The 25,436-nt window shown below is 40.8% G+C and overlaps 1 protein-coding gene across 2 annotated transcripts in view; it reads right to left on the bottom strand.

The window, feature by feature from the left end:
* The window catches only part of prickle1b (prickle homolog 1b), a 29,211-nt gene that overhangs the window by 2,883 nt on the left and 892 nt on the right, over positions 1 to 25,436 (bottom strand). Inside the window, exons 1-6 of one of the 2 annotated variants that reach the window (XM_008400983.3) lie at positions 10,852 to 12,699; positions 5,367 to 5,567; positions 4,602 to 4,715; positions 2,593 to 2,730; positions 343 to 546; positions 69 to 255 (exon numbers count right to left, since the gene is read on the bottom strand). In XM_008400983.3, the coding sequence (XP_008399205.1) occupies positions 69 to 255; positions 343 to 546; positions 2,593 to 2,730; positions 4,602 to 4,715; positions 5,367 to 5,567; positions 10,852 to 10,866 (859 nt within the window). In that variant the 5' untranslated portion in view covers positions 10,867 to 12,699. Of the gene's footprint in view, positions 1 to 68; positions 256 to 342; positions 547 to 2,592; positions 2,731 to 4,601; positions 4,716 to 5,366; positions 5,568 to 10,851; positions 12,700 to 25,436 lie in introns of those variants that run through there. The other variant, XM_008400984.3, reaches the window with a different exon arrangement.

The raw sequence follows: 25,436 nt of genomic DNA, 5'->3' as shown, positions 1-25,436 counted from the left end.
GCACTCAAATTCATGCATAGATGTATGTTTGTCATAAACTTTGTCTCAAGATTTTAAGTATGACTTACCAATGTTTTCACCACAGGCCTCACAGTACTCTGCATACAGCGACTCAAAGCACCCACAGCAGTAGGGCCGACCATTTTTCATGATGTACCGCTGTCCACCTAGCATCGTCCCGCACTCAAAACAGGCAAAGTGCTTCATGTGCCAGTGATGTCCCTCTGCCTCGGTGCATTCATCTGCAAAGATGATCTACGTACATTTGCAGAACCATCATTAGTTTGCATCAACTTAAAATACACCAGTTGCTAGCTAGCGTCAAATATTTGGGCCAATTACCTCGTCACAAGAAGAGCATCGAGGTTTCATGAGCTCTGCGTGGTGTCTCCCGCAGAAGATCTTGCCATTTTGATAGAAATAGATGAGGTCCACCAGAAGCTCCTGGCACATGGAGCATGCAAAGCATGCCGGGTGCCAACAGGGACCCGGCCCTGCTCTGGAGGCAAAAATGGCCATCTCCCCTCCATTAATGCCGCCACAACACTGTCAAACACAAACAGGAGGTAATATGTGAGATTAAGCTGCCAACACTAATGGTGATAATTACTCTTCCTTGCAAATCTAAGTAAAGCGGATTGCGAAATAAAACTCAAAATAGGCATGTGGAGTGGATTAAATTATTTTTATTTCAGTACATTTAATGAAAAGGGTAAAACACATACAGATTAATTATGCCTGGTAATTAAAGTTCTATCAATTAGAGAATGGCATTAAAAAACAAAATGTCCCTCTTTCACCAATCCAATCATCGTCACTCACACCCCTCCACAAGTGGGGTAGGTGACAAAAGGTTATTGGTAAAGAAGATGACTATTCACAAGCATATTCCTGAAAGGTTTAGTGGAAGGTGAAATGAATTAAAAACAGCAGGCTTGAGAGAATTGTGAAGCGAGGCCCCGTTCAAACCAACGTTTTTGTAGAGATTTACAAGGTGTGAACTGTGGCTCAAGTGAGCGCTTCAAGAGCCACCATAGACGGATGTATCTACAGCTGCGGCATTCCTTGCGTTAGACACCAGATCCAGCAATGCGGCTGAGCCTATATTAAAGCAAGATCGACTGCCTTCACACCTCAGCAGCGGCGTAGGCTGTCCGCCTCCATGCCACTCTATACGAAGGCAGTGATTTATCCAAAGAAAAGCAACTCCAGGCGAAGTACTTGGTGCATGTACTGTGCGGTACAAGGACATACCTGCAGCTCCGTGGCATTCTTATATTAGAACTTCACGTTTCATTGACGTACACTTGTATATCTGCTAAGTTTTAATTTTCACAAAGACAGCAAAAACGTAAATGTGCTCGTACCTTGAACACACTGAAGCTAAAGATTATTCGGGGACCTATGCCATTTTTTTTCTTGCCTGGTCCAATCGTCAGTAACTCGTAGGAAAGCACCTCAGGTCTGTAAAGCGGCCTTGGCCTTCTGACAAAAGGTCTCATGTCTCCACAGAGATCGTTAAAGCCTGCCTGAACATGCAGTCTTTATATAACTAGGCATATTTATAAGGCATTCATAGGGAGCTTTGGGACAGCATGCCCAGCTGTTAGCCATTATGACCACTTTGGACAGACTGGGGCCTTGAAAACTGTGGTGTTGCATATCACTACAAGCCAAGCCTAGCAAAGTGATGAGGTTTGTGTTGTCATTAAACGCCCTGTGGTTGACAATAGCATATGTTTGCAGAGCTGCCGTAAGGATACGCATGTCCGGTTCCAACGTGTGTGTATGTGTCCATTGGAATCCTGGGGAGCATGTGTGTGACCTTGCATCCCCCCCACCCCCCTCCATTTTAGCTTCTGCGTCTGAGTGGTGACAGACTGCATCTGAATGTTCGGGGAGGGGGAATTAGCTTCATCTGCTCCCTCCAGGACGCCTGGAAGAGGATGTGGTTGAGTCACTCTTCGCGTCGGAAGCCGCATAACACCAATATTTACGTTTGGAGAAACGAAGGCAGGCGGTTTTTCTTTTCTTTTTCTTTTTTTTTTCAGAAATACGATCAGCCGCACTTAATGTTTCCGTTTACGGTGTCTGCAAACGCAACTGCTTCTTGTCCTGAGCTCAACCCGACTTCATTCAAAATGTCAAGATGCCTCGCAACCAGCTCCGCATGCTCTAATTACAGCACTCGATGTGGAATTACCTGCTTCATACTGTGACTCGTTTGGGTAAAAATGGGATTTTAGGACTCTGTGCAAGAATTACTAATTAATCTGGCCACTTATTTGCAGTCTCTCACGCTGGGTTATAGATGGCTGGCAGGAAATTGGCTGAGCTCCTCATGAGGAAACTGGCCTCTCCGCTTGGTTTAAACATGAGCCCTCCAATTTCCCCGTTTCCTCTTCTGCCCTAATGAGGAAGTTTATGTCAGTGATTTAAACCACTATATTAGCCAGTCAGGGCCAGAAAAGGATAGTGGATCGGCTTCACGTGGTTTCTCTGTGACTCTTATCTCACCTCAGTGCATGTGTGCACAGTAATATGTCAGTGTGTTTGTGTGTGTGTATGTGTGTGTGTGTGGGAGATTCATACGTTTTCACAGCGAGTGTGTTGCAGGGCTCTAGGGAGGATCTTTGGCGTCCCTCTGCCCAGCGCCTCCCTCTTTCTTTGGTTGCTGAACATTTGAAGCTCCCTCTTTTCCTCCTCCGTTAACGACTGGCAGTAGCGCAACTGTAGGAAACAACAACAACAAAAAAAAGGAATTAAAAAGCATTACAATAAATGATGGTCAATTATTTACATTTTATTTTATTTACATTTTTATTTTGTGTTTCTGTCAGTATTGGTGATCTCATTAACGGCATTAACTCTTGGACAAATTGCTAAAACTCAGTCATACTGGAAATGGAGCTTCCTCAAACAGCTACTTTCAAGCCTAGCAACAGATTCTCCACCAGATTTAGGTTTTGCCTTGAAGTAGGCCATTTTAATGCAAAAATCTAGTGTACACCAACACATTCAGTTGTCTGTATGCTTGGGTTCATTGCTCTGTTGGTAGGTGAACTTCTTCCCTAGTCTCTAACCTCTAACAGGTTTTCTTGTCAGTACTGCCCTATATTCAGCTCCATCCATTTTACCATTAACTCTGATAATCATTCTCAAAGCATGACGCTGTCACCACCGTGCTTCAAAGTGAGGATGGTATGTTCAGGGTGTAAGTTTTCTGTCATCTTCTGTTTTTTGAATAGAAACTTTCAAAATCTATTCTGCTTCATCTCAGCAATGAGGACACTGGATTTATTTAGGAATAAATTACATGCAGCTTGAATCTATTTGCTAATTAGGTGAGTTGGATTTTTATATGTGTGTAATAAAAAGGGGTGAATATATGTTTTTTTTTAAGTGTTTTTATTTGCACAACAATGCATTACTGTCTTAGCGAAAGCTAGATGAGCACCAAGTCCAGCAGATAGCACTGCTTTCATCTGTGTGCTTGGGTGAAGCAGGTCCAAATATGGTGGTAGAAAGAGTTTAATTGAAGCTAATTCTCTGCCCAAGGCTGCTTTGAAAGGATGGCATCAACAATATACAAGCCCTTCCTCTGTATTTAGAGAGGAAGATGAAGGCTCAGATAAAAGAGCAGGGCTGTCCTAACAACCGGCTCTGTTGATCTGTAAACAACAGCTCTGCCTCTTTCTCCTCTCACCCGAACACACACACACACACACACACACACACACACACACACACACACGGTTTATCCCCTCCAAACCACCGCCGCTCCAGCATCACCTCGCCTCCATAGGCTGCTGAAGCCGGAAAACCGCTCAAACACTGCGTGTGTACCCGCTGTCTCTTCCAAATGTGCACACCCAGACCCCCCCCTGCCAGCCCCTCTTGTTAGTCAGCTGATGATAACCCTCCGTCATATCACCTAGTGTCAACTCCAGTATTGCAAATGAGAAAGAGGGAAGCTGGCTGTTTGCTCCACTTATGAACATCATAAGTGGAGCAAACAAGAGATTTGCTTTACCGTCACACGTTTGTATCTTGCTGCGTTTGAGAGAAAGCATCTGTTGTATAAGATTTCTTTTCTTCTTTTTTTTATTTTTTTATTTTCAGCCAGTTAATTCATTGATTCACCAGCCAGTCTACTTAACACCTGAAGCACTTTTTCCTTCCGTTCAACTTTCTATCACTATGCTTGGATAGAGCAATCTGTGTATGGACAGCTTCAATTGCAACGATTCTTTGTGACTTATCCTATTGGTGGATGACTCAATTGATGATGTCATTAAGCCATAATCGTAAAGGATAACAGAAATAAATGGTTGAAATGCGTCACTATATAATCTTCTTTAAAGTCTGAGTTTGCTGAAACAAAATATAAATACGTTTTTGTTGTTTTTTTTTGCGATATTCTATGTATTTGGGATTAACTTTGCATATGCAGCTGAATGCTATCTGTCAACAATGTCTGCTTTTTTGTAAGTGGAAAACTGAAAGGAGCCTGATGCGAAAAGTTCGCTTCATTGTTGCCCAAGTATTTGTGTAATGGGTACATTCGCTCTGCTTCTTTTACTGAATAACCGTCTTTGTACCTCGTTGTCGTGTGGCGGGAGCTGGTAGAGGAGCTGTCTGATCCGGTGCTTCTCTCCCGGGCTGTTCACGTACGGCACTTTGTCTTCTGGCAGACAGGCGAAATACATCTGGACCTGGAGGAGCAGAGAGACGCATGCATGAGCGGCTCTGAACCGTCGCCAGGCCGTACGGTAACTCCTTTGTTTCGGTTGCTTAAAGGCATTAAAGAGAGGAGAGTCTTAGGCTGTCAACCGGGCATATCGGTGTGTGTCTTTCTTTTGTGACTCCACGGGCCAAACATGTCAATCTATATCCAGTCACAGGCGCCCGACTGTGAAATCTCTTCACACAAAAGCAGACGGCGCGGGACTGTAAATGTTAATGTTTGCCTCGGTTAATTTCCCTTGACGGGAGAAACGGAAGCCGGAGCAAAAGGTGATGGCATGTCCTCGGAGGCGAAAGAAAAACACGGCAAAGTGTTTTCTGACTGAGTTGAAGCGAATGTCTTTATCCTGAGCAAACACGGCTGAACGTGGATGAGCAGACGCTCGGTGTCGGGGCATGTCGGCGCAAAATATCCTTACTCGAACTAAACCTCCTGCTTATGGCACACAATTTTGCACAATTAAACTCCAATTACATGTGTTGATTTTTTTTTTCAGGCTTTGTCAGCAATTTACCTTCCACTAAAATTAGACTGGTATTCTAAAACATACCCTTAAAGACAAAGATTATATGTACATCTCTCCAAATGGTCAAATTAAATCCCGTTGGAAGGCTGTTACCTGTTCAGGCCTGAGTCCCGGCGGCACCCAGGCGTACTCCTCGAGCACACAGCCGGAGTCGTCATCTGAGGTGGAGCTCCTCTGGAAGCCCACGGACATGATCTTCCCCACTTTCCCCCCCGAACGGGCCTCCATCTCTGGCCCTCGGGGTGCGGGACGCTCCCTTCTGTCGCTGCGCTCTAGGTTCATCGCTCTCAGGGGCTGTGAAGACAAACGGTGGCCCTTTTTATTTTTCTAATTCTCTGCTTGCGTCACATGTTTTTTTTTAGTTTTTTTTTTTTTACCTAATTATACACAAATGTCTGCGTTTTGCCATTTCGTCATTCGTTTGGCTGGAATATTGCTGATATTGGATTTTCTCGCAATTATTATTTTTCAATTGCTCGCAATCGGTCAATTTGCCATTGTTTGTTTTCGCGTCTCAACGAGATAAGTGCCTTTGTCCTGGCAGCGTTGTAAGGGTTTGACATTGAAAACCAAAACATTCGAAGAGCAAAGAACAAACAGTGAAGTAAAAACAGTTTCTTCTCAATTTAGTGCCGAGCCAGTTCACAGGTCAAACACAAGAATAACATTCGCACGGGCGCAATGCAGAGGTGGCCGACGGGTGGCCGCGGCCACAAAATCCTTGGATTATAATTGGATTAGGCCAGATTAGAAAGCTACTTTAATTGTTGAATTAGCACAAAGGGAACAAATAACATGTTTTACAAAGTTTTAAAAAGTTGGTTTAACACAAAACATGATAAAGAAAACCTTATATATATATATATATATATATATATATATATATATATATATAAATTAAGCCACAAGAATTAACTTGAGTCAGAGTAATAAAATGTAGTGATTGTAAATTAGTATCTTTGAGTGAAAATGCAGTTAAATTTAATCTACAGATTGCTTAAAGATGAGAACAAAAAAATCTAATAATTCAAAGACCCTCTAAAACCAAACATGACTTTAAGTGGCGTTTTAAAGGGACTTCTATTTACCTAGGTCTTCAAGGAATTGGAATATAATATTTCCCACAATAAATATTAAGTAAAGGAAATAACAGACAACATACAATGTATAACCACTGTGAGAATACCATATTGACTCGCTGTTATGTGCAAACGGTGCAAAACGTACTTTTTTTTTTTTTACTGTACACACAACTTCTCAAAGAACCTTATAATTCTACACACAGAGATTTCTGTCAGATATGACACTATGACAGTTATAAAACTTTAATTCAACTTGTGAAATACCAAAAAGATATTCAGATATTTCAGTTGTTTTTTTTTGGCTTATACATAAGAAACCCTAAGTGTGAACAAAAAAAGATGCCACTCCCAGTCCATTATGCATTTTATCCATTGGAGACGCAAGTTGGACAAAGAAACTATCAGACAAAATCTTTCGCATAAAACGGAGTTTCCATTAAGATGCGCACAATATGAACAAATCTACTGACATGAAAGGCAACACAGCACAGCTTCGTTTCATGCAAAAATCCAACTGAATCCCATGAAACTATTCAGACGCAACAGTTTACAAAACAACGCGCACTCAAACTGCAGCAGGAATCTACATGCAGGAGCATTGCGAACGGCTTTTCTTCCATGAGCTGGAGAAAAAAAAACGGTGGGACCAGCTAATGCTTGGAGGGCCCATCAAGTCTTTCCTCAACTCCGTCTCCCCCTCCTCCACCTTCAGCAGTAGCTTTCTTATCTCGCAGCAGCTATGTTCTCCAGATCCCACAGCCTGATAACAAGAGCTAAAGGTGTCGAAAAAGCCACTTTTCTGTGTAGAGAGGACCCAAACTCTGCATCTTTCACATGCAAATAAAGGCCAGATAGAGTTGTCTGTGGGTAAAAAAACAAAACAAAAAAACAACAGAAACTTCACACACCCACCTCAAAACTGTTTGCAGATTAAGATGCTTTACATAAGAACAGAATTTTGAGGGACATTCATGTCGAGCTATAATTATCGGTGTGAAATTTCAATGCCTCTAATTACACTTGTAAAATTCCTCACCTGTGAGTCGCTTTGGATAAATGGGCCGCGTGTAGACATTCGGGGACAAACGCACACACATTTCAAATTGTGAGGGTGAGGATTTTCACGTCATATAGTTTTGTTCGGCATGTTTTTCCTCTCACACATGTATTACGACGGCTGGTACCACTTCCAAAATCGTAAGCGTAAATGAATCACGTCTGCAGAAATCTCCACCGACATATGTTACTTTATTTTGTGCTAATTGTTTTCTTCTTCTTAAAAAAACAAAAAGAAAAACAATTAAAAATGTTGAAGCTATAAAAACAACCTGCACTAAACAACTCTGGAGGCCTGTTTTACATACAACATCACCCCAGGAACAGGACCCGGGGCATATAGAGCATTCCTCCAATTAGCATACAAGGTGGCAGAACGTAGGACTTACAGATAAGAGTCGTAGTTTAAAGCAAGCCCTGCAGCTCTTATCACCGAACAAAAAGGAATCTGATCATTGCTTTGTTCCTCTGTGGCTAATCTGTAATGGTGAGATAGATAGTGTTATCAAGCAGAAGCTTTTCTCTTTACTCGTCCTATCTCATGTTATTTTAACCAGTTAAGATCAAGAAACGATGAGATTAGATGGAAAAACATGTAAAAAAGGAGGTTTGTGTCACTAATTATTGCTGCAATATTATTAAAATTATTGGCACCTTTGGTGCAAAGCTGCCAATAATTGATTGCAGTTACATAATCTGACAGCGGAACAAATCGGACTTTCAATTTGAGTGCTCACTTGAGGAATAATCATGACACAATAGGAAATAAAAGTGTGATAAGTAAATGATAAATAAATGGCATGAAACCCAGTTACAGCTTCATGCTATGCAGATATTATTTATACAATACTTTGTCCAACATAAAATGGGCCAAATTTCCAGAGATGAACAATTATGTTCTAAAAAAATGTCATAAAAGCTATGTTTAATTACTTTGATTACAACGGAAAATACCTGCTACCACTCTAAATCATAGAGGAATAAAAAAAATTTTTTAAAAATCGTATAAGAAAAATAGGACTGGATTAGGACCCAAGTTTAAGACACTTGGATAATTTAAATAAAAACTCTGGTGTCCTCTACAAGAAAAATGAAAACCACTGTATGTTTAATATCAGTGTAATGACCCAATATATTACGGCCACTTCGACACATTTATCTGTGGAAGAAATCTCCAAATCTCAGTTAGAGACCTGCTGAAAAGATCAGTCTCTTGGCATCACCAATCCCCATACCTACCATTTATTTTAAAGCTTTTGAACCTATCTACATGCCAATAATTTTGGGAGGTGGAACAATGTCTATTTCTCACGCAGAAGCATTTTTGAGTTGCCAACACTATCTTGTATTTTCCATCCTGTGTAATTACAAAACGTTTTAACTCGATAACAAAAGAATTAAAATCCCTCGTTACTTCACTACGACTGAACTTGAGATGGTGCGCCGTCGTTCGTCGCGGTCACAATGTGCGTCTGCCATTCAGCTCCCCAGCCTCTCGTCCCGCAAGCAACGGGGAAAAGGTGACTGTGGGTTCCTGAGCCAATATACACAAGCAACTCACATTTCACCATGTCACCACTTGGCAATAACACAATGGCTGTCTTTGTCGAGAAAAAAAAAACAAAAAAAAAACACAAACAAAAAAGGTATTCCTCTTCAAGATGTGGGCAACTGCGGAGACGCAACAGAAGGAGGCCAAGGAGTTTAGAAAGAGAAAGTTCTTTTCTTTCTTTTTTTCCGAACAGCCATTTAGAGTCGCAACATTGCGTCGGAGTAAACACAGGCCAGATGTAGTTGTATTTTTTTCCCCCCAACTTAGCTGGCAAACTTAAAGCATATCAACCAAATACATCACATTCTCCTTTTTTGGCAGGGGACAAATGTAAATACTAATATGGGCGACTGTGGCTCTGCGGGTAGAGTAGTCGTCTTGCGATCGGAAGGTTGTAGGTTCGATTCCAGCTTCCTCCTGCCACGTGTCGATGTGCCCCTGGGCAAGGCACTTAACCCTAAATTGCTTACCGAGCTGCGTATCGGTGTATAAATGTGTGAGCGTTTGTGAGTGCGAATGGGTGAATGTGACTCTAGTGTAAAGCGCTTTGAGTGGTCAAAAATGATCGGATAAAGCGCTATATAAGTTCAGTCCATTTACCATTTACCATTTAATAGTATGCAAAAAAATAAAAAATAATGGATGTGTTTGTATAACGTTGATTGGGTAATACAGTTTTAAATGATCTTGGTCAGCATATGAGTGAAGAACTTTTAGTGTAATATTGAAGTAACATCCTGAGGTGCAGTTATATAAATATTTCTTAAAAACTTGTGACGAATTATGTCACAACTTTTAGATATGTGTATTTTGGAAAATACCTGGAACTGTTCACTGCGCTAACTTCCAAGAGCAGGTTGTTGAAAACATGAATGTTTATAGTACGCAAAAAGTAGCAACAGGGTTTAGCGTAAATAACAAACAAATTGCCTTCAAGTAGTGATTAGCAACGGTACTAAACTGCCACTTTTTCAAATATTCTACTTCTTTTCTAACTTCCCCTAGCAACTGGCTGCGCTTCTGTGCTTGCTTGTACCTCAACAGGATCAAGAGGCACAGGCAAAACTTGTTGCCAAAAGACGGAAGAATAAAAACATCTTATAAACGACTCCATAACTTCTGAAGCAACAATTCATTTTAGTTTTAAACTGCTACTTTTCTTACTTCCTGCAGTATCTATCTGTGCAGTAGTTCTGCCAGTGGCTTTTACCGACACAGAGACACGACCAAGAAATAAATAACAAATCGTGAACAATTTCAACCCATTTAACAGTGTTTCGTAAAGGTTGTAAACTTCCACTTTTCTAGCTTTCAGTAGCAGTAAGCTGCACTAACACTAATGCCAAGCAGAACTGAAACAATAAACCCGAAACAAAGTTAGTTGGCAGGTGACAAAATAACTAAACAGCTCACAAAAACCATGTGAAGGAGCGTTTCACTTTAGTTTTTAACAAGAAAACATTACCACATGACTAAAATACAAAGTGCTTTATGTGTTTTCGACTGGTTTTCTAAGTTCCATTAGAGGGTAGCTGTGCTGACGTTCTAATGTGAACTTGTACACACATACATGCGTAACATACTCTGAGTGGGCAGATAAGCATAAAAGTATCAATCCATCAAAGCTTCAGCTCGCTAGCAAGAGTTAATGAAAAAGAAAATCACATTCATGTTGTCTAAATGTGCTGGGAATCACTTAAGGAAGTGTATTAGTCTATTATGTAAGCCCAAAGATGGAAATCATTGCTTTTTGACAGTTTGAGGGCGTTAACTACTTTTAGAAGATGCACAGCTTAAATGAGACCACTTGCAACTGTCAAAAAAAAAAAAAAAAAATCTGAGAAAATGCTTTTTTTCATTACAGATTTAGAATCTATCTCAGTCTTACCTCTGCTAAAAGCATCTGTCTCTCTCCACCGTTGCAGAAAACTGAGACAAAACTTCAAAAAATTCCCCAGTCATTCAGCTTCCCAGCTCTGGCCACCTTTCTGCAGCACGGATCCATGCTCTAATCGGATCCGGATCGGTCAGAAAACAACCCTTCCCTTCCAGCCTTCTTCAGTCGGCTTTTTAAAAGTCAACTTCAGCTATCACGACGGTCTCAGAGAGCAGCTCCGAAGCAGTCGGAGGATTAAACCCGTTGGGAAGTCTAAATACTTCCGAGTCCAGCAAGGGAGCAGGCAGGGCAGAGAGGTGACGTCTCTATCTGCTGTATCTCTGATCCCACTGTGGCTGTGTGCTCTTGGGGCAGCCAAGCCTTGTCAGCCCCTCCCTTATTCCTGCCCTAAAGAGCAAATTGCCTGTCTCTGCACTTCAGTCTCTCTCACACACACGCACACACACTTCAGAATCAACACCCCCCCTCACCCATGTCTCTATCTCCGCATTCCCTTCCTCCACCGGCATAACACCGGGCCCTGCAGCCAGCAGCACCGCATTTGCCTGCATGATTGCTGATGACATGTCTTCTCTTTTTGTCTCCAAGTTTTAAAATCTTTTGGCAGACAAATGTTCACTTTCATCATACCGGCTTAAGTGCTTGAATTTGCAGTATGTTGTGCTGTTCACAGGAAGATTTATCTTCATTTTATTGTCGTTTCTTGACACAGTCGTCTATACGAAATTCCTCGTACTGATGCAAAACGGTTGCATGTTGTGGTTTCCTCTGTCTCTGTGAGACTCCAGAAATGCATTAGAGATAATTTGTTCTCCCAGTTTTCCATTAATTTGTATTCAGCCGCTGATTATATTAGGGTCATGCTTATGGTGCTGTTAGCCCATCTGCTCCATTATCTTAGGAACAGAAACGGATTGTTTACTCATGGTTCTGCGTGCAAAGAATACTGAAAGACTTCTAGAGTAGATCCTTTTTATACAAAGACTACATAATTGATTTAAAGCCTGACATCATGGAATATTTACTACTATCCCTTTGCAGTGCTAGCAGTAGATAACACTAGCAACTAGCAGTTGGCAACTGTCTCCAAACTTGCAACAACAGCTACACAGTAAACTCTGTTGTGGTATCTGTTCCCAGATCCATTTGTCATATTGAAGATAAATCGAACGCAGCATAATAAAAACTGTCTCCTGGGCAGTTAGTTGGTTTATGCAGAGAATCATTTTTACCAAGCTTAAAATTGCTTCTCACTGGCAACGTTTCCACACCTAGCTTACGTGCTGAAGGTTTTGACGCATTTAAAAGCAGCTAAAAATCCCTCATGTCTTGTTGGTGAGTCAGGAGTTAAATATTAACCCTGCTTCCTCTCAAGCCAGTCTCATCCATCTCGGGGAAATTCTCATGGTCGGTCTCCGTCCAGTCACACCCTCCCCATGCAGACGTCCCCACTGCGCTTCTTCTTCCTTTAGAGGTCTGAATGATGTAGAGGAGCGGGGTCCCCTGCTCTCATCTCTCACTCCAGGCAATCACAATGAAGTTATTGTCACACGGACCACTTCGCTTCAGGAAACTCTCCAACGATTTGGCACATATAGCAGCGAAGGAAATCCTTCCGAAGGAATCACTCGGGATCGTCCCACGAGTTAAAGCGAACTCGCCAGATGAGCCTGGAGATGTTTGTTGTGATTATTTGATCAAGTTCTGCACCATCCATCATTGTGAGAGGCTGAAAAGCAGCAACAGCTTCATTTAAACAGTCAAAGATGAGAAATGAGTTTACTCAATTGTCTGGTGGACAATGATGCCTTCTTCTCTGACAAGCCAACAAAGTCGGCTCCCAAACACGGCAGCCGAGCCGTTTGTCGCATGCCATAACCTGCTGCAAATGAGAAATGACTCACTTGGCTAATTAGCTTGGGAGAGTGAGAGAGAGAGAAAGAAAAAAAAAAGAGAGAGAGTCAAGTTCTCTTTCTTTTTTTTCCTGGCCTTCCAATTCATATTTAGAAAGTCATGTTACGTCACAAGGTAAACCTTTCAGAAAATCTCCAAGGTTCTCCAACACTCTTGGCAGTGCTGTGCAAAAGCTTCTCATTGCCCCCCAACCCAAGCCCCACTCAGAGCGGTTTAGCATTGGGTTCCCAGAGATACTCATCTGGATATGCATTTCAGAAGCTCTGAAGATCTTATTTGGGCAGATGGGTAGAGAGAAGACAACCTCTGTTTTTCTTTCTGACAGCGAGGTACTTAATCCTAATAATGAAAACAGGGGAACGAGTGGGAGAAGAATGCTCCTGCATGAATAGACGACAGGGCCGAGGATGAGTGGCTTTATGGCAGACAATGGATAGAAATCTGTCTTTCAGACTTGGCCTGGGCTCTTGGCCAGAGACCTATGGTTCTTTAGAAAACACAACTGACCTTCCCATCTCTTTGGCTTCCTCCTAAAAGAATATAAAGAGTGCAACATCGTAAAAATAAGGACAAAAGTGCACGATGCATTAAAAAGATTAAATGATCTAGCTTACTTTTTGGAGTTAAACTCCTAAATCCTGGTAGCAAGGTCAACAGTCACAGAGTACCACTTATTAGAATAGCATACAATACTACTGTTAAACAGGTGAATAGTTTGGCAATACTGAAATGTCCAAAACATATTTATTTAGAGAGAAATGTGTATGGAAACCCAAACCCTTTATTGTCTTAAGAATTAAGTCATTTTGTTCTTATTTCTGTTATGTTTCATAGAGTAAGGATCCAGCATTTTTATTTAATCAATATATAAAAAAATTGAGATGAAAAAGTAGCGGTAAATGTGGTGTCATGTGTAATAGCAGATGGAAACAATGTGCATTTTTTTATTTAAAATAATGTCAGCCTTTGAGCTTTAAGTTCAGTTGTGTACCGACATCAAGAAGCAAGAAAACAGTCACAAATATCAGGACACAAATGTCTTGCATTAGTTCAGCCGTTTCCTTCTCATGCAATTCCCCTCGATTCTCATCTTCCTTCAGTGCCCCGTCTGGGCTTTCTACCATTGAGCTGGATTTCTGAGGAAGAATTCCAACCGGCCAATCAACAAACAGAAGGAGAAGGAATTGTGAGCTTCGGCTTTCTGCGCTGTTTTAGAGTTGTAGTCTTCACACCTTTGGCAATTTATGAAGAAAAGCGTAGCACAAGGGGCTGTTTGTAACCAGGCTAGTATCGCATGCAGCTAGAGAAATCATTTTTCCTTACGTTCTAATGATTTATTTGCAACTTTGAGCACAGCAATGCTAATATTAGCTATTCATTTAGCTTGTTCTCCCCCAGCAGTACAAACAGCAGTAAGCTGTTTATTAGAGAGACAGACAAGACAACTGTATCTTCTTGCATTAATTTGTGTAATAAGAGCAATACTATCTTGAAAAAACAACAATATTTCTTGCTTGTCTTATTTTCAGGGCATAGCGGTCTAAAACCAAGTTTAATTTTATCTTTGTCTATTTTTTTGAGAAAGAAAGAATTATGTCCTCATTTAGTTGTACACAACTGACGGAGAACTCTGCAAAAGGGAGCGATAATCTACAATTATATTTTTAAAATGTATAGCAACTCTGTGGCATTTGTCGTTAAAAATATAATGTTATAACATTCCTTTATAAGCCGCATTTTTAGAATGTGCTATGGTAAGACAAAGTTGTTTGTCTACAAGATCTGATGTTTCTGTGGTAGAAATGAGATGCCTTGGCAGTGCTGAGTATGAAGGAGAAGTGTTTAAATACATGTAGATTGGCTGGTTTTACAACAACATTTTTATGTAGTTATAGATAAAATTATACATTTCTTCCACCTTCGCTAACAGAAAAGCTCTTTAGATTTTCAGATGATAAAATTGCCTGGCTTTTGCCACATTCTTCTCCAAGGGCTCGGCTCATATCCAAAAAGAAACTGCCAAGCTTTTATTGGACCAACGTATAATTTTAATCTTAAACAAAGTCAAATTGGAAAATAGTTGGAGGAAGACATCTTTTGATCAAGTTTCCTCAATAACTTTCCAAGGAAAGCTATCTTCCTCTGGCATAAGCTAAAGACTGGCAGTTCAGACAAGACCCGGTTGCTCTTTTCTGCACTTGAAATCCAAGTTGAAACTAGACACTGACTGGAGGCAGACACCCGGCACACTTCCATACACTTCATGACTGCACCTTTTATCTGCCTTTAGGAACAGAGCCTACCTGATAATTTGGCCTTTTCTTCTTTTTTTTTTTTTTTTTTGGTTGGTATTGTGGAGGGATGGCTTACTAAGCAAACATGCTCCTCTTCCAATGAACTCCACTCTTACATTCAACCAGATATTCACACCTGGAATCTGTCAGGAGAGGGATTTATTTGATCATTTAAAGAAGACATCGGAGAGATTTGTTTGGTTGCTCAAAACAGAGATCAGCCAGGGCAGTCGCGTGTCCCAACGCGTTGCAGGGCAGTTTGTCATAAAAGTCGAACTCAAACAGAGCAACCGTTCCAGAAGCCAAACACGCATAAAGTCCGAAGACACAATGGCGCACGCAGGACTGAGCAAACGGCTCCGCACAATTAAAAGTGACTGAAGTGGTCGCACTTTGCCGAAGTCACAAATATGTGCGATGTAGACCCACGATTCTAATGGCAAGGGCGCGAGATTGACACGGCGCTGTCACTAACACAATGAAAATAAACAGACGTATCTATAAGGAAGAGTTTTTATCTGACAAATGAAGTGCACTCAAGCTGCCTTTGCCCAGGCTGTGTCCTCTGTGGCTGACAAGCAGCTTACACAGATGGAATCCACATAAAACCCTCAGAGCAACGTCTCAATTCACATCCACTTTGATTCCGTTNTTTTTTTTTTTTTTTTTTTTTTTTTTTTACAACCCATTCATAGTTTTCCATGCTGACAGACGCCTCTCGGCGGCCTTTCACGCCAAGAAAGCAGACCTTCAGTTCTTCCTAACAAGGCCCACCGGCTCAACTTGCCTTTTTCCGCAGTCATATCAGGTCTGCGGAGCTTCTTTGTAGTTCGTCCCGTCGGGTTAGTGTTAATATTCGTTGACACTCATTCTCCAAGTGTAGTTTAACTTTCGGGTTGTAAAACTTTCTGTCGTGATTTGTTAACCATGGCAGGGTGTTAGCTGCACACCTCCAGGATGACAGAAGTGGCAATAAAAGAACTATAAAACGCAGGAAATCGTCAACTGCGAAGGAAGCACGGGCAGGAATTGGGTTTTAAAAACGCTGCATTGAACTTCTTTTGAAACCTCGATAGTAGGAAGAAATACAGCGAATAAAACCACCTTTTTGAAGATGATGAAGAGAACAAATAAAACGTTAGGGACTTATAGAAATATGTAACTGTCATAGGCATGTGGGGGACAGCAGTCTTGTGCCTCCTATCCAACTCTAATTTGATCATTTTAAGTGACGCATTCATTCTTTAATAAAAGCCCTAGGGTCATTTACCCTTTGCTTTGAAAGGGGTGTTTTTGGGTGTGCGTGTGTGTCTAATTGTGTGTGTGGGGGCGGAGGGATTCAAGCATTTTGAAATCATGTTGCCTGCTTCGACTTAAAAAGAAGTTGCATACAATGGAACAGACTGGAGCTGACACGGTCCGATTGCTGTAATCACTGTATATTTCAAATTGTAACAAGTTAGGGTTTCAGAATGACGAAAATGCTACGCCATAATGTTCCTTTAAAACGAAAAATGAGTTTTTGTGGTGTGTTGGCCAGTCGGTGTCGGTCAATTGAGTGAAAGAAGGTTGCTGCACTATTCCCCAACTTACATAAGGAATAAGCCTAGCTGTTTGAAGTTATTTCCAGTCATAAAAAAAAACATGGACAGCGATGGTGCGGAAACCAAAGGATCAATACCCGTCGTTATGTTGGTGGTTTTCAAGGTCTTATTGAGCAGATTATTAGTTATGTTAAGCTTTTTAGACTAACAACTAGTAGTTGGCTGTTAGCTCTGATAGCCATGGTTGGCTACCCGAGTTTTAAAACCGTTTTACATTAAAAGTGAGGCTAAAATTGCTTTCCATGTCATCAAATAAAAAAATTAAAAAAATGTAGCCAGGTGACCAGCAATGTGCCGCAGCAGTTGGGTGATCAGGATGCATGATGCTACACTATGCTACTTGCAGATGGACAAGAATCTGGTCTGTTGGACGCTTTCTTTAGCATCCTGACAAAAGGACTTCATACCAAAATAATTGGTAAGACTTTATTTACACAAATGCAGGTGTTGCTATTTACAAGGAAAGTAAACTCGTTTCTTTGGAAATGTCATGTGGGGACTAGCCCAACAAATTAACATCATACAGCCCACATCTTGGTTTGGAGTAACGTCTTCCACTGACATCACTTTCAGTAATGAGACTATTGGGAAATATTTCAAGTGCGCTGCTTGGTAAGAATCACAAAAGAAACTTGCCATGACTTCATGTATTTGAAACTGAGATGACAACAACAGATATGGAACTAACTTATCTTGTTTCTCTTGACAGACTGAGAGAAATGGCCGACTTTACGTGCACCTGTCAAAATTCAGCATGTTTTTGTTTTTGCTGGCCAACATCACCACTCTGATTTATCTCGGAGTGATAAATCGTTGCTACATTTAGTCCCTCTACTGCTGTGAGCATCAGCTCGAGTGATTTACGCAATGTCGTTATTTGGCCAACACAAACAGGACCTTTAATGAATTGTGCCACTCAATGTGGGATCATGAGAAACTGACTGCATGAAAAACAAGAAGCGTTTAATACGATATGTCAGGCAAATCAAGAAGTATCGCCGCATCACGTTTTTAGGGAAAAGCTGTTTGTACATTGGTGTAAGTGTGTGAACTCCCCTCTGACATTTCTACAGAGATAGATCTTGGCCATGGTTTGGGGGGTTGTGTACACACAGCCTTAATAATAAGACCCCAGAGGGATGGTACATCACTCAACCAGAACAGACAAACACATTACTTACATGCACGCACACACCTACACATTCGGGTATTACCCAACCGACACCCTATTTTTTATTTTTTTTTGCCCCCCCACATGATTTAACATTAGAAACATAACAAGGGCTGGGAAAGACGACGGGTCGGACCAAGTTTGCAGCCCCGAGGCACTTTGTCACACTCGTTACTAAAGTTGGGACAACATGTGCTTGCACAGTTCTCAAGACGGCGTAGTGTCGGAGAAGGGTGTGTGTGAAACCACACACCCTTTCTCAAAAGCTTCTTTTTTTTCCACCTTAGACTGAAAGACATTTTAGAAGGTGAGAGTAAAGCAGCTGCACGGTCTAGCAAACATTTAAAATTTAAATGCCAAAAGGGTGACCAAAGCTATGTGTCATAGGACAACTGCTTTGAGCACACTGACATCTTGTGATGCTTAAATAAACCCCCGTCATAAGAGCCGGCGCAGCATGTCTTGTAGGGTGTTTGTCCTCCACCCTTAAATCTGGCCAGGCAATCGGCGTTGGCATTCCACACTGGCCCTCGAGTAATGGTCCAGCTTAGTGGGTAAACAGATGAACCGTTTGGTGGTCTCCCCGGGTAATTTTAGACTCCCCTTCCCTCTCTCTGTCCGTCTCTTTCCTGCAGCGCCCCCCTCTCCCTCTCCCCCTCACTCCCCCAACCTCTCCGATTGCCATATCCTCAGCTGGCCTCTGTTAATTCGGACCTACCTGACAGTTCTGACTTGTGGGTTTACTATCAGTCCTGCTCGGCGACAGGCTTTTCTCTCTAAACACACTGAAACTAATCTGCAACAGATGGGAAACAACTAGGGGAAGGAAGTAGTATAAGAGGGATATACAACATATTTGTGCCCCTCCGAACCAAACGATAGGGTTTCAACCGAGTTCAGAGCAAAGCCCGAGCATTGTTGCAGCGATGTGCAAATCGGAGACTCCCAGGGGCCGAAAAGTCCATTTTAGTTCAAGATGCAACCCATCAGTCTGCATTTTTGTTAACTTGCGGAATGCAGGGGATATTCTTTAAAGAGGACACCCCAAAACACTAAAATACACACATGCAAATGATGGAATAAACAAAAAACACATGCCGGCCCACAAATGTAGATCAGCACTACGCACACACAAACAGGGCCCCACATGTTGTTATTTCATGGGTGGCTGGTTGGAGATAATGATTCCCCTCAGCCCCTACTTTACTGTTGGGGTTTGGAGATCATTTGTGTAAACACCTAAGACATTTATACCAACTCATTAATGCAAGCGGCCATTTAATCACCTTTTCACAACAAACAAAATGAAAGTTAAATTGAACCCTTGCGTGTAACAGCAGTGAAGCACAGATAATAGTCAAATTACTGTTTCTTAAGGTTTTACAAAAAGTAACTGGAAAGTCCCAAACTTTTTTTTTTAATTCTATTTTCCTATCTGAAATATGTTTGTGGGAGTTAGCAAGGTACCGAATTAATAATTTAGACTGATTTGGACATAAAACGGACCAGTTTATCTTTCATATGTCATTTTTATTAATTGAATTAATTAGAGATTAATTAGAGAGGTACAGTGTAGCAAAACATGGCTATAGGGAAGATATCTCTGTAAGAGAAAGATGCTGTGCACAGAAGTACAGTCATATTCAATCAATTACAATATAATTGAATGCCTTAATTATAATTTTCCACTTACAGCAAACGAAAACACAAGATTTAAAATTGGATCAGACAACTAAAAAAAGTTGGCACAGAAATGTGGGCTTAATAAAAACTGTGTTTAATACAGAGGGTTGTTTTCAAAAAGTCCTTCAAATCTGACCAACAAGCCTCATATCCTAATTTATTGAATATGACTACTTTCTCTTGTAAATTAAGAAATTTTAGCAATATTTTTTATCACTTGGGGGCAGCAGAGAGCTTGTAAAAATCATAGGAGCATTATGAATTGTGTTCACTGAAACATTTTTTCCTTCTTCTTCTTATTATTATTGACTATTACCACCGTTGCCTGCTGCTAAGCATTAATAATTGATAAGGTATGGCAAAGTTTTTGCTGAGATCTATGAAGCAGAAAGAAGTTAGGCAAATTAAAGGAGTTTCAGGCCAGAAGAAAGTGTGGCGGTCAAAATAAAAAGACTAGACTGCATCTGTGTATTACATACACAATTTCTCGACATTAATACTAGTAGGAAAAGGCTGAAGCTCTAAGACTTCAGCCAGGGGTAGTTCTTTCAGTAATGCTGGAGTTTGAATATGGTTCATGCCTGATAAAGCGCTATCAGGCATGATCTGACAATTTTCAGACTCTGTATGAAAAGGAGCCAAATGCCATGATCTTACTTGAATTCACACCTACCTTGGAAATATACATTGACAATAGAGGACAAAGTAAACTATACATGCTCATTTGTTTTAATACAACTGAGTTGATTTTCAAGTTCAATTTGTATTGCATCACTTTAAAAGCTGTTGGTTACAGCACTGCATTGAAAACTGAAACATTTACTGCGTTGTCACCTTCTGGCAATGGAAAGACTACTACTGTAGCTTGAGCCAATGTTTTAAAGAAAGGAAGAAGAAGAAGAAGAAAAAAAAAACAAAGCTCCGTTCTGGACAAGTAAAGGAAAAATGTGCAGCTTTCAGCAAATATTGTGAAAATCCTGTAATTTTCTCCACCCTCATTATGCTGCATTTATCACACTGGTTCATTTCCTGACTCCGGGTGGCATCAGATTCGAGGGAGCCATTTCCTCTCAGAATGAATTAAAGACCCACTATTCCCCTGGGATGATGCAAGGAGATGTGGAGAAACTGCGACAGGCAGGGAACGACTCGAGAGACGCAACCACCCGATGTGATGATAAACAGGCTCTACTTAACATTTTTCACAAGTACCTAAATGTCTTCGGAAACATGTAGTTGTTTAAAGAGCAAAATTCACAATGTCCTTTTGTACTGACTGAAAATTGAAGCACTTATTAAAACAAAAATAAAATGGTAAAACGAAGAGGGGAAGCAACAAACTGTATTTATTAGAGCTGACTTGAGGGTCTGTCCTTGCCTCAAGAGGAAAATGTCTTAACACATGAAACAAATTTAAGGAGAAGAGGCAGAAGCTGAGTCATGTTTCAATAATATAATAACAAGCACCTCTTGTATTTTGGCTCAATTACGGCTTTCTTGCCATACGCAACACTTCCTCATGATGCTATTTAGTCGGCTTTCTCTTCCATTTAAATCTGGTATGTCAAACACGCTGCGGTGTGAGATACGGTGCTTTGTAAAAGTAGAGTGGATATAGACCTGATCTTTGATTGGACAATGCCAACTCATGAAAAATGGTTTGTTCTACAGCAGAATTATGTCCGATGTATTCGTACGCTATGAGGGTTTTCTGCCACTCTAAATCCCAATAATCTATATTGAGGTTTATGGGTCCCACTGTGACAAAATGTGGGAAACTTCAAGAGAATAATTATGGCCAAGCTATTGGGAAGCTCACATTGAAAAAACCTCCAACTCAAAGCATGATCAAGAAAACAAGCAAAAGAAAAAAAAAAGAAAAACAATTACAGTTTTCCCACCACAAGAGCAAAGTTGTATGTCTGGAAGTGAAACTCTTCAACCCAGAATCTGCTCTGGGGACCATTTTATCTCTGTCCCCAATCAAAAACAAAACAGAAAGCTATCATTTGTGTTTCCCCCCAGCCCCCAGGGTGGTCATTTGATAAGAAATAATTACGCGTTTTCTTCGAAGCGGTTTTGCCTTCCTATACGATGCTCTACTTCCACCTATACCTCTTACTTGTACTTGAACTTTAAAGTCTTTTAATTATCACCGTCTAATGATCGTTGCCTTTAATGTCTCCATGTTTGCTGGCGGCCGGCACCGTCTGAGTAGACGCGTGAGGGTGGCTTTAATCATCATCAAATAGAGCTGTGTGTACAGGTAATTAAGGTGGTGCCGTATCAACTCTCACTCGCAGGCACGAGTCGGCAGCAACTTCTCCGTACAGCATCGCCGGTTTTTTTGTGTTGCCCCGGAAAGCGCTGCGGGCAACTTCATTTCAACTCCGCTGCAAGTTCTGACACAGAATTTAGCGTAACTCTTCCTCGGACTCCATTACTCGGTGTCTCCTAGTCTGCTAAGCCTTGGATTACTTTTCCGAACCCACAAACTAACCATAATACTAGGTTTCTGGAGCCAATGCGGCCTGAAGGGTTTGGTCTGAAACCACTCAATGAGCACAAAGATTACACTAAGTGTTTGTGCACGAAGGACTACTGACCAAGCCCTCCCACGCACATGAAAATCCTTGACCAAGACTGATGTTTAATGAGCATAAAGTGGTTAGTGGTATTTAAGTAGTGATTAGTAATTATACTAGCTGTTTATTGAGTATTTCTATATAAATATGTGTAGAAAAGTAAATGCTATGGATGCCATTATTGTAACTTTAATAATCAGTGTTGCACTTCAAACATTTTTCGGTATTTGGTTTTCAAATAAGCCTTTAGGTTATGTTGTATACATGAGAGATCTTGTGCATTCTTGTAAGTGTGAGCAAGGTAATAAGAGTATGGAAACATTTGTATTTCCAGATTTTAATCCCCTACCTGACCTTATGTTGAGTCTTTTCCCTCCTACATAACCCCTAACCAACTGCAGCAAAACATCACCCAGATGTCGTTGTGAACGTTACTATTTTACGCTTTTAAAATGAACAAAGGGAAAACGGGCTCCAGAAAGTTGAGTTTGGAAAAGTACGTTTTACATCTAAATTGCGTAGGATTGCTATATTTTTTCATATTTGTGGAAATGTGAGAATCTCGTACCAGTCGACGCCGATACATACGGCGTACCGCAGCAAGATCCTCGACTACCTGGACGAGCGCTTCAGGGTCAAGTGGAGCGTGTCGAAGTGATGCGCCGGTTAGCGGTGCGGCAACTTCCTTCAAAGCGAATGCCTAAAATATTGTCTCTCAAACGTAGAGTATGTATTTGCCTGAAAAGCACCTACTTCTTTTTAGCTTGAACAATTTTAGAACTAATTACCTTTATGTCATAAACCGGGTAATCTCATGGTATTTATGTCATCTTCACTTTTCTCCCCTTATGTTTTGGCCCTTTGGACTGACTGTGGTGAGTTGTTTGCGAAGCTGTGTGTGTGTGTACATGAATTTGTGCTGGATAGAAGGTGGAAGTGAAGGTTTACAGTGATTTATACACCTGATTGTTTTGCAGAATGATAGAACAAACTGTCTTGTACACACACATGGTGTACTCTGTACAGAACAGTGCAGACTTGCTATTAAAGGGAAGTCTCTTGTGTTTCTCTTTTTTCGACTTTAACACATAAATTCACTCAAGCTTCCAATCTGAGCTCATGGTTCTTATTACTGTATGTTTTTTTTCTTTTTGATCTTGATGCAATTTTGCTCAAAAAGCCAAATTCTAGGGAACAGAACGTTCTTGAAGTCAAAGTAGAAACAGAGAAAAATCGATCTTTTAATTTTTTTCTGACTTCATTTCTGCAGTTCAAGGCAGAATCCCGGTCCAAATAGAACTCTTCAGTGTTATATCTGCGATCAGACGATGTGTTTTTCCACAAGACCTTTCTGTGCTAAATCAGGCATGCTTGGTCGCTGAGCAAAAAAGAAAAAGAAAAAGGTTTTCCAGGAGAGTGTCCAACAATATCAAAACAATCTCCAAGCTGGATTTCCTCTGTGACTTTTTGGGTTTCACAGGAAAAAAAATAATAATAAAAAAAGAGGAGAGCAGTTGGTGAAGCTCCTGTAAAACAAATCTGCCGGTTGAAAACTGTCCACAAACACAACACAAGCAGTTCTGTCATAAAAGCACTGTAATAAAATTTCAACGAGGCATTCAAAAGTCTGAGCACTTCTCCAGCTACAGCTAGGACTCTTGAGGGTCATCTCAACAAGATCTGCATCACATCCTTCTCCCTTCCTTCCTATGACGCGTTCAACCTTTTCACCCATCTTACTATTAAACCAATAAAAGGTATTGGGCTAAACTTCCCATATTAATAAAAAAAATTAGTTTTGGAAGTCATTCTTAACTTTCTTGGCGAGACTGGGAAGCACTAATAATCAATCTGTTGACATTTAACTACTTCTATAAAGTAATTTTATGAGTGGCAAAATTACTCCAAATCCCCTCAAAGCTCTTCAATGAACCTTTGAAACAGAATCGCAGCCTCTCGGATGTCGAAACTGGATATAAAACGTGGATCGTTTGGGCATCAGAGAGGCAAAGAGCATGTTTCTGGTTCACAGTTGAATAGTTGCCTGGGATGTATGGTGCTGAAAACCACAGAAAACCACAGACTAGGATGCTACAGCTAGCAAGAAGTGATTTGGAAAAACCAGACAGCATTGGTGTGCCAAATAAATTGCAATGTGTTGAATATTTTAGTGTGGAATTTGTGATTTTGGGCTCAGTGTCTGGTGACAATATTGGGATAAACTCTGAGTAATGTTTATTTGCTATAGTTTATCTAGAGTACAATTTGCTACACAAATAGCAGCGGATAGAGGACGACTTCCTTTTTAGCTATTTCGACAAAAAACTTCAAACTTGGACTTAGACACCCTATTGTCTCTGCACATTTTCCGAAATGGGGGTTGAAGTTGAAAAAAACCCACTGCTTAGTCACAAACTAGACACAACAGCAGCAAGGTATTTCGCACTAAATCGTTTTTTAACCGTACTTGGTAGTGCATAAAACATTTATTTTATTTCATTACTTTTGCATCCAGGTTTTAAGTTCCTGCCTTTCCTTCCAAAGTGACATTAATCTAGCTAACTGCTGCATTTTTAGACAACAAAAATGTTTTAATTACCAAAAAAAAAACAAAAAACAAAAAAAACAATTGTGAATGGGAGTGTTATGAGTCTTTTGGGAATCTATTAGAAACAATCAGTCTATATATATATATATATATATATATATATATGTGTGTGTGTGTGTGTGTGTATCCTAGTAGGCACTGATCATGCCAAACATCCTTATGACTTCATCCTGACTCCAGTCTCCCCTGTGGTCCAAATGGTTAACCAATTAACAGCAGCTTAACTCGTGAGTCCAAGCACCTATTTCTATCGCACACGCAAACACACAAGTGGTGACAGAAGTGCAGATACGCAGGAGAGAAAGGACACGTGCATGCACGCACACGAGCATTAAACGTAATGGACACCTGGATCCACGTGCACTCGGAGCCGGTGCCACACACAGAGAAGGGACAGGGATACATACTCATTAACAAAGGCTTAGCATTGCAGAGAATGTATACCCCCAGCAAAGCCTGCCTGCCTCCCACAGCGGGGGGAAAACACCTCCAGATCTGCCAACTACAAGGCAGATTACATGCTACATGGAAAGTGTTGCTGCGCTTTAAATGTTTCCTATTTACAGAGCAAAAAAAAAAAGAAGAAAAAGTTGGGAATATTTCGATAACAAAAAGCACCAAACAGAGGTACAGCTTATTTGCCACCACTAGGTGCCACCACTTGACTCATTTTTTTTTTAAGAGAAAAGTTATTCTAAACTCCTTTTTTCCTTTTGC

Source organism: Poecilia reticulata, chromosome 23 (assembly GCF_904066995.2).
Source record: "Poecilia reticulata chromosome 23, P_reticulata-male-v2, whole genome shotgun sequence".
NCBI lineage: Eukaryota > Metazoa > Chordata > Actinopteri > Cyprinodontiformes > Poeciliidae > Poecilia > Poecilia reticulata.
Note: the sequence above shows the minus strand (reverse complement) of the source record. Positions and strands in the feature narration are given on the sequence as shown.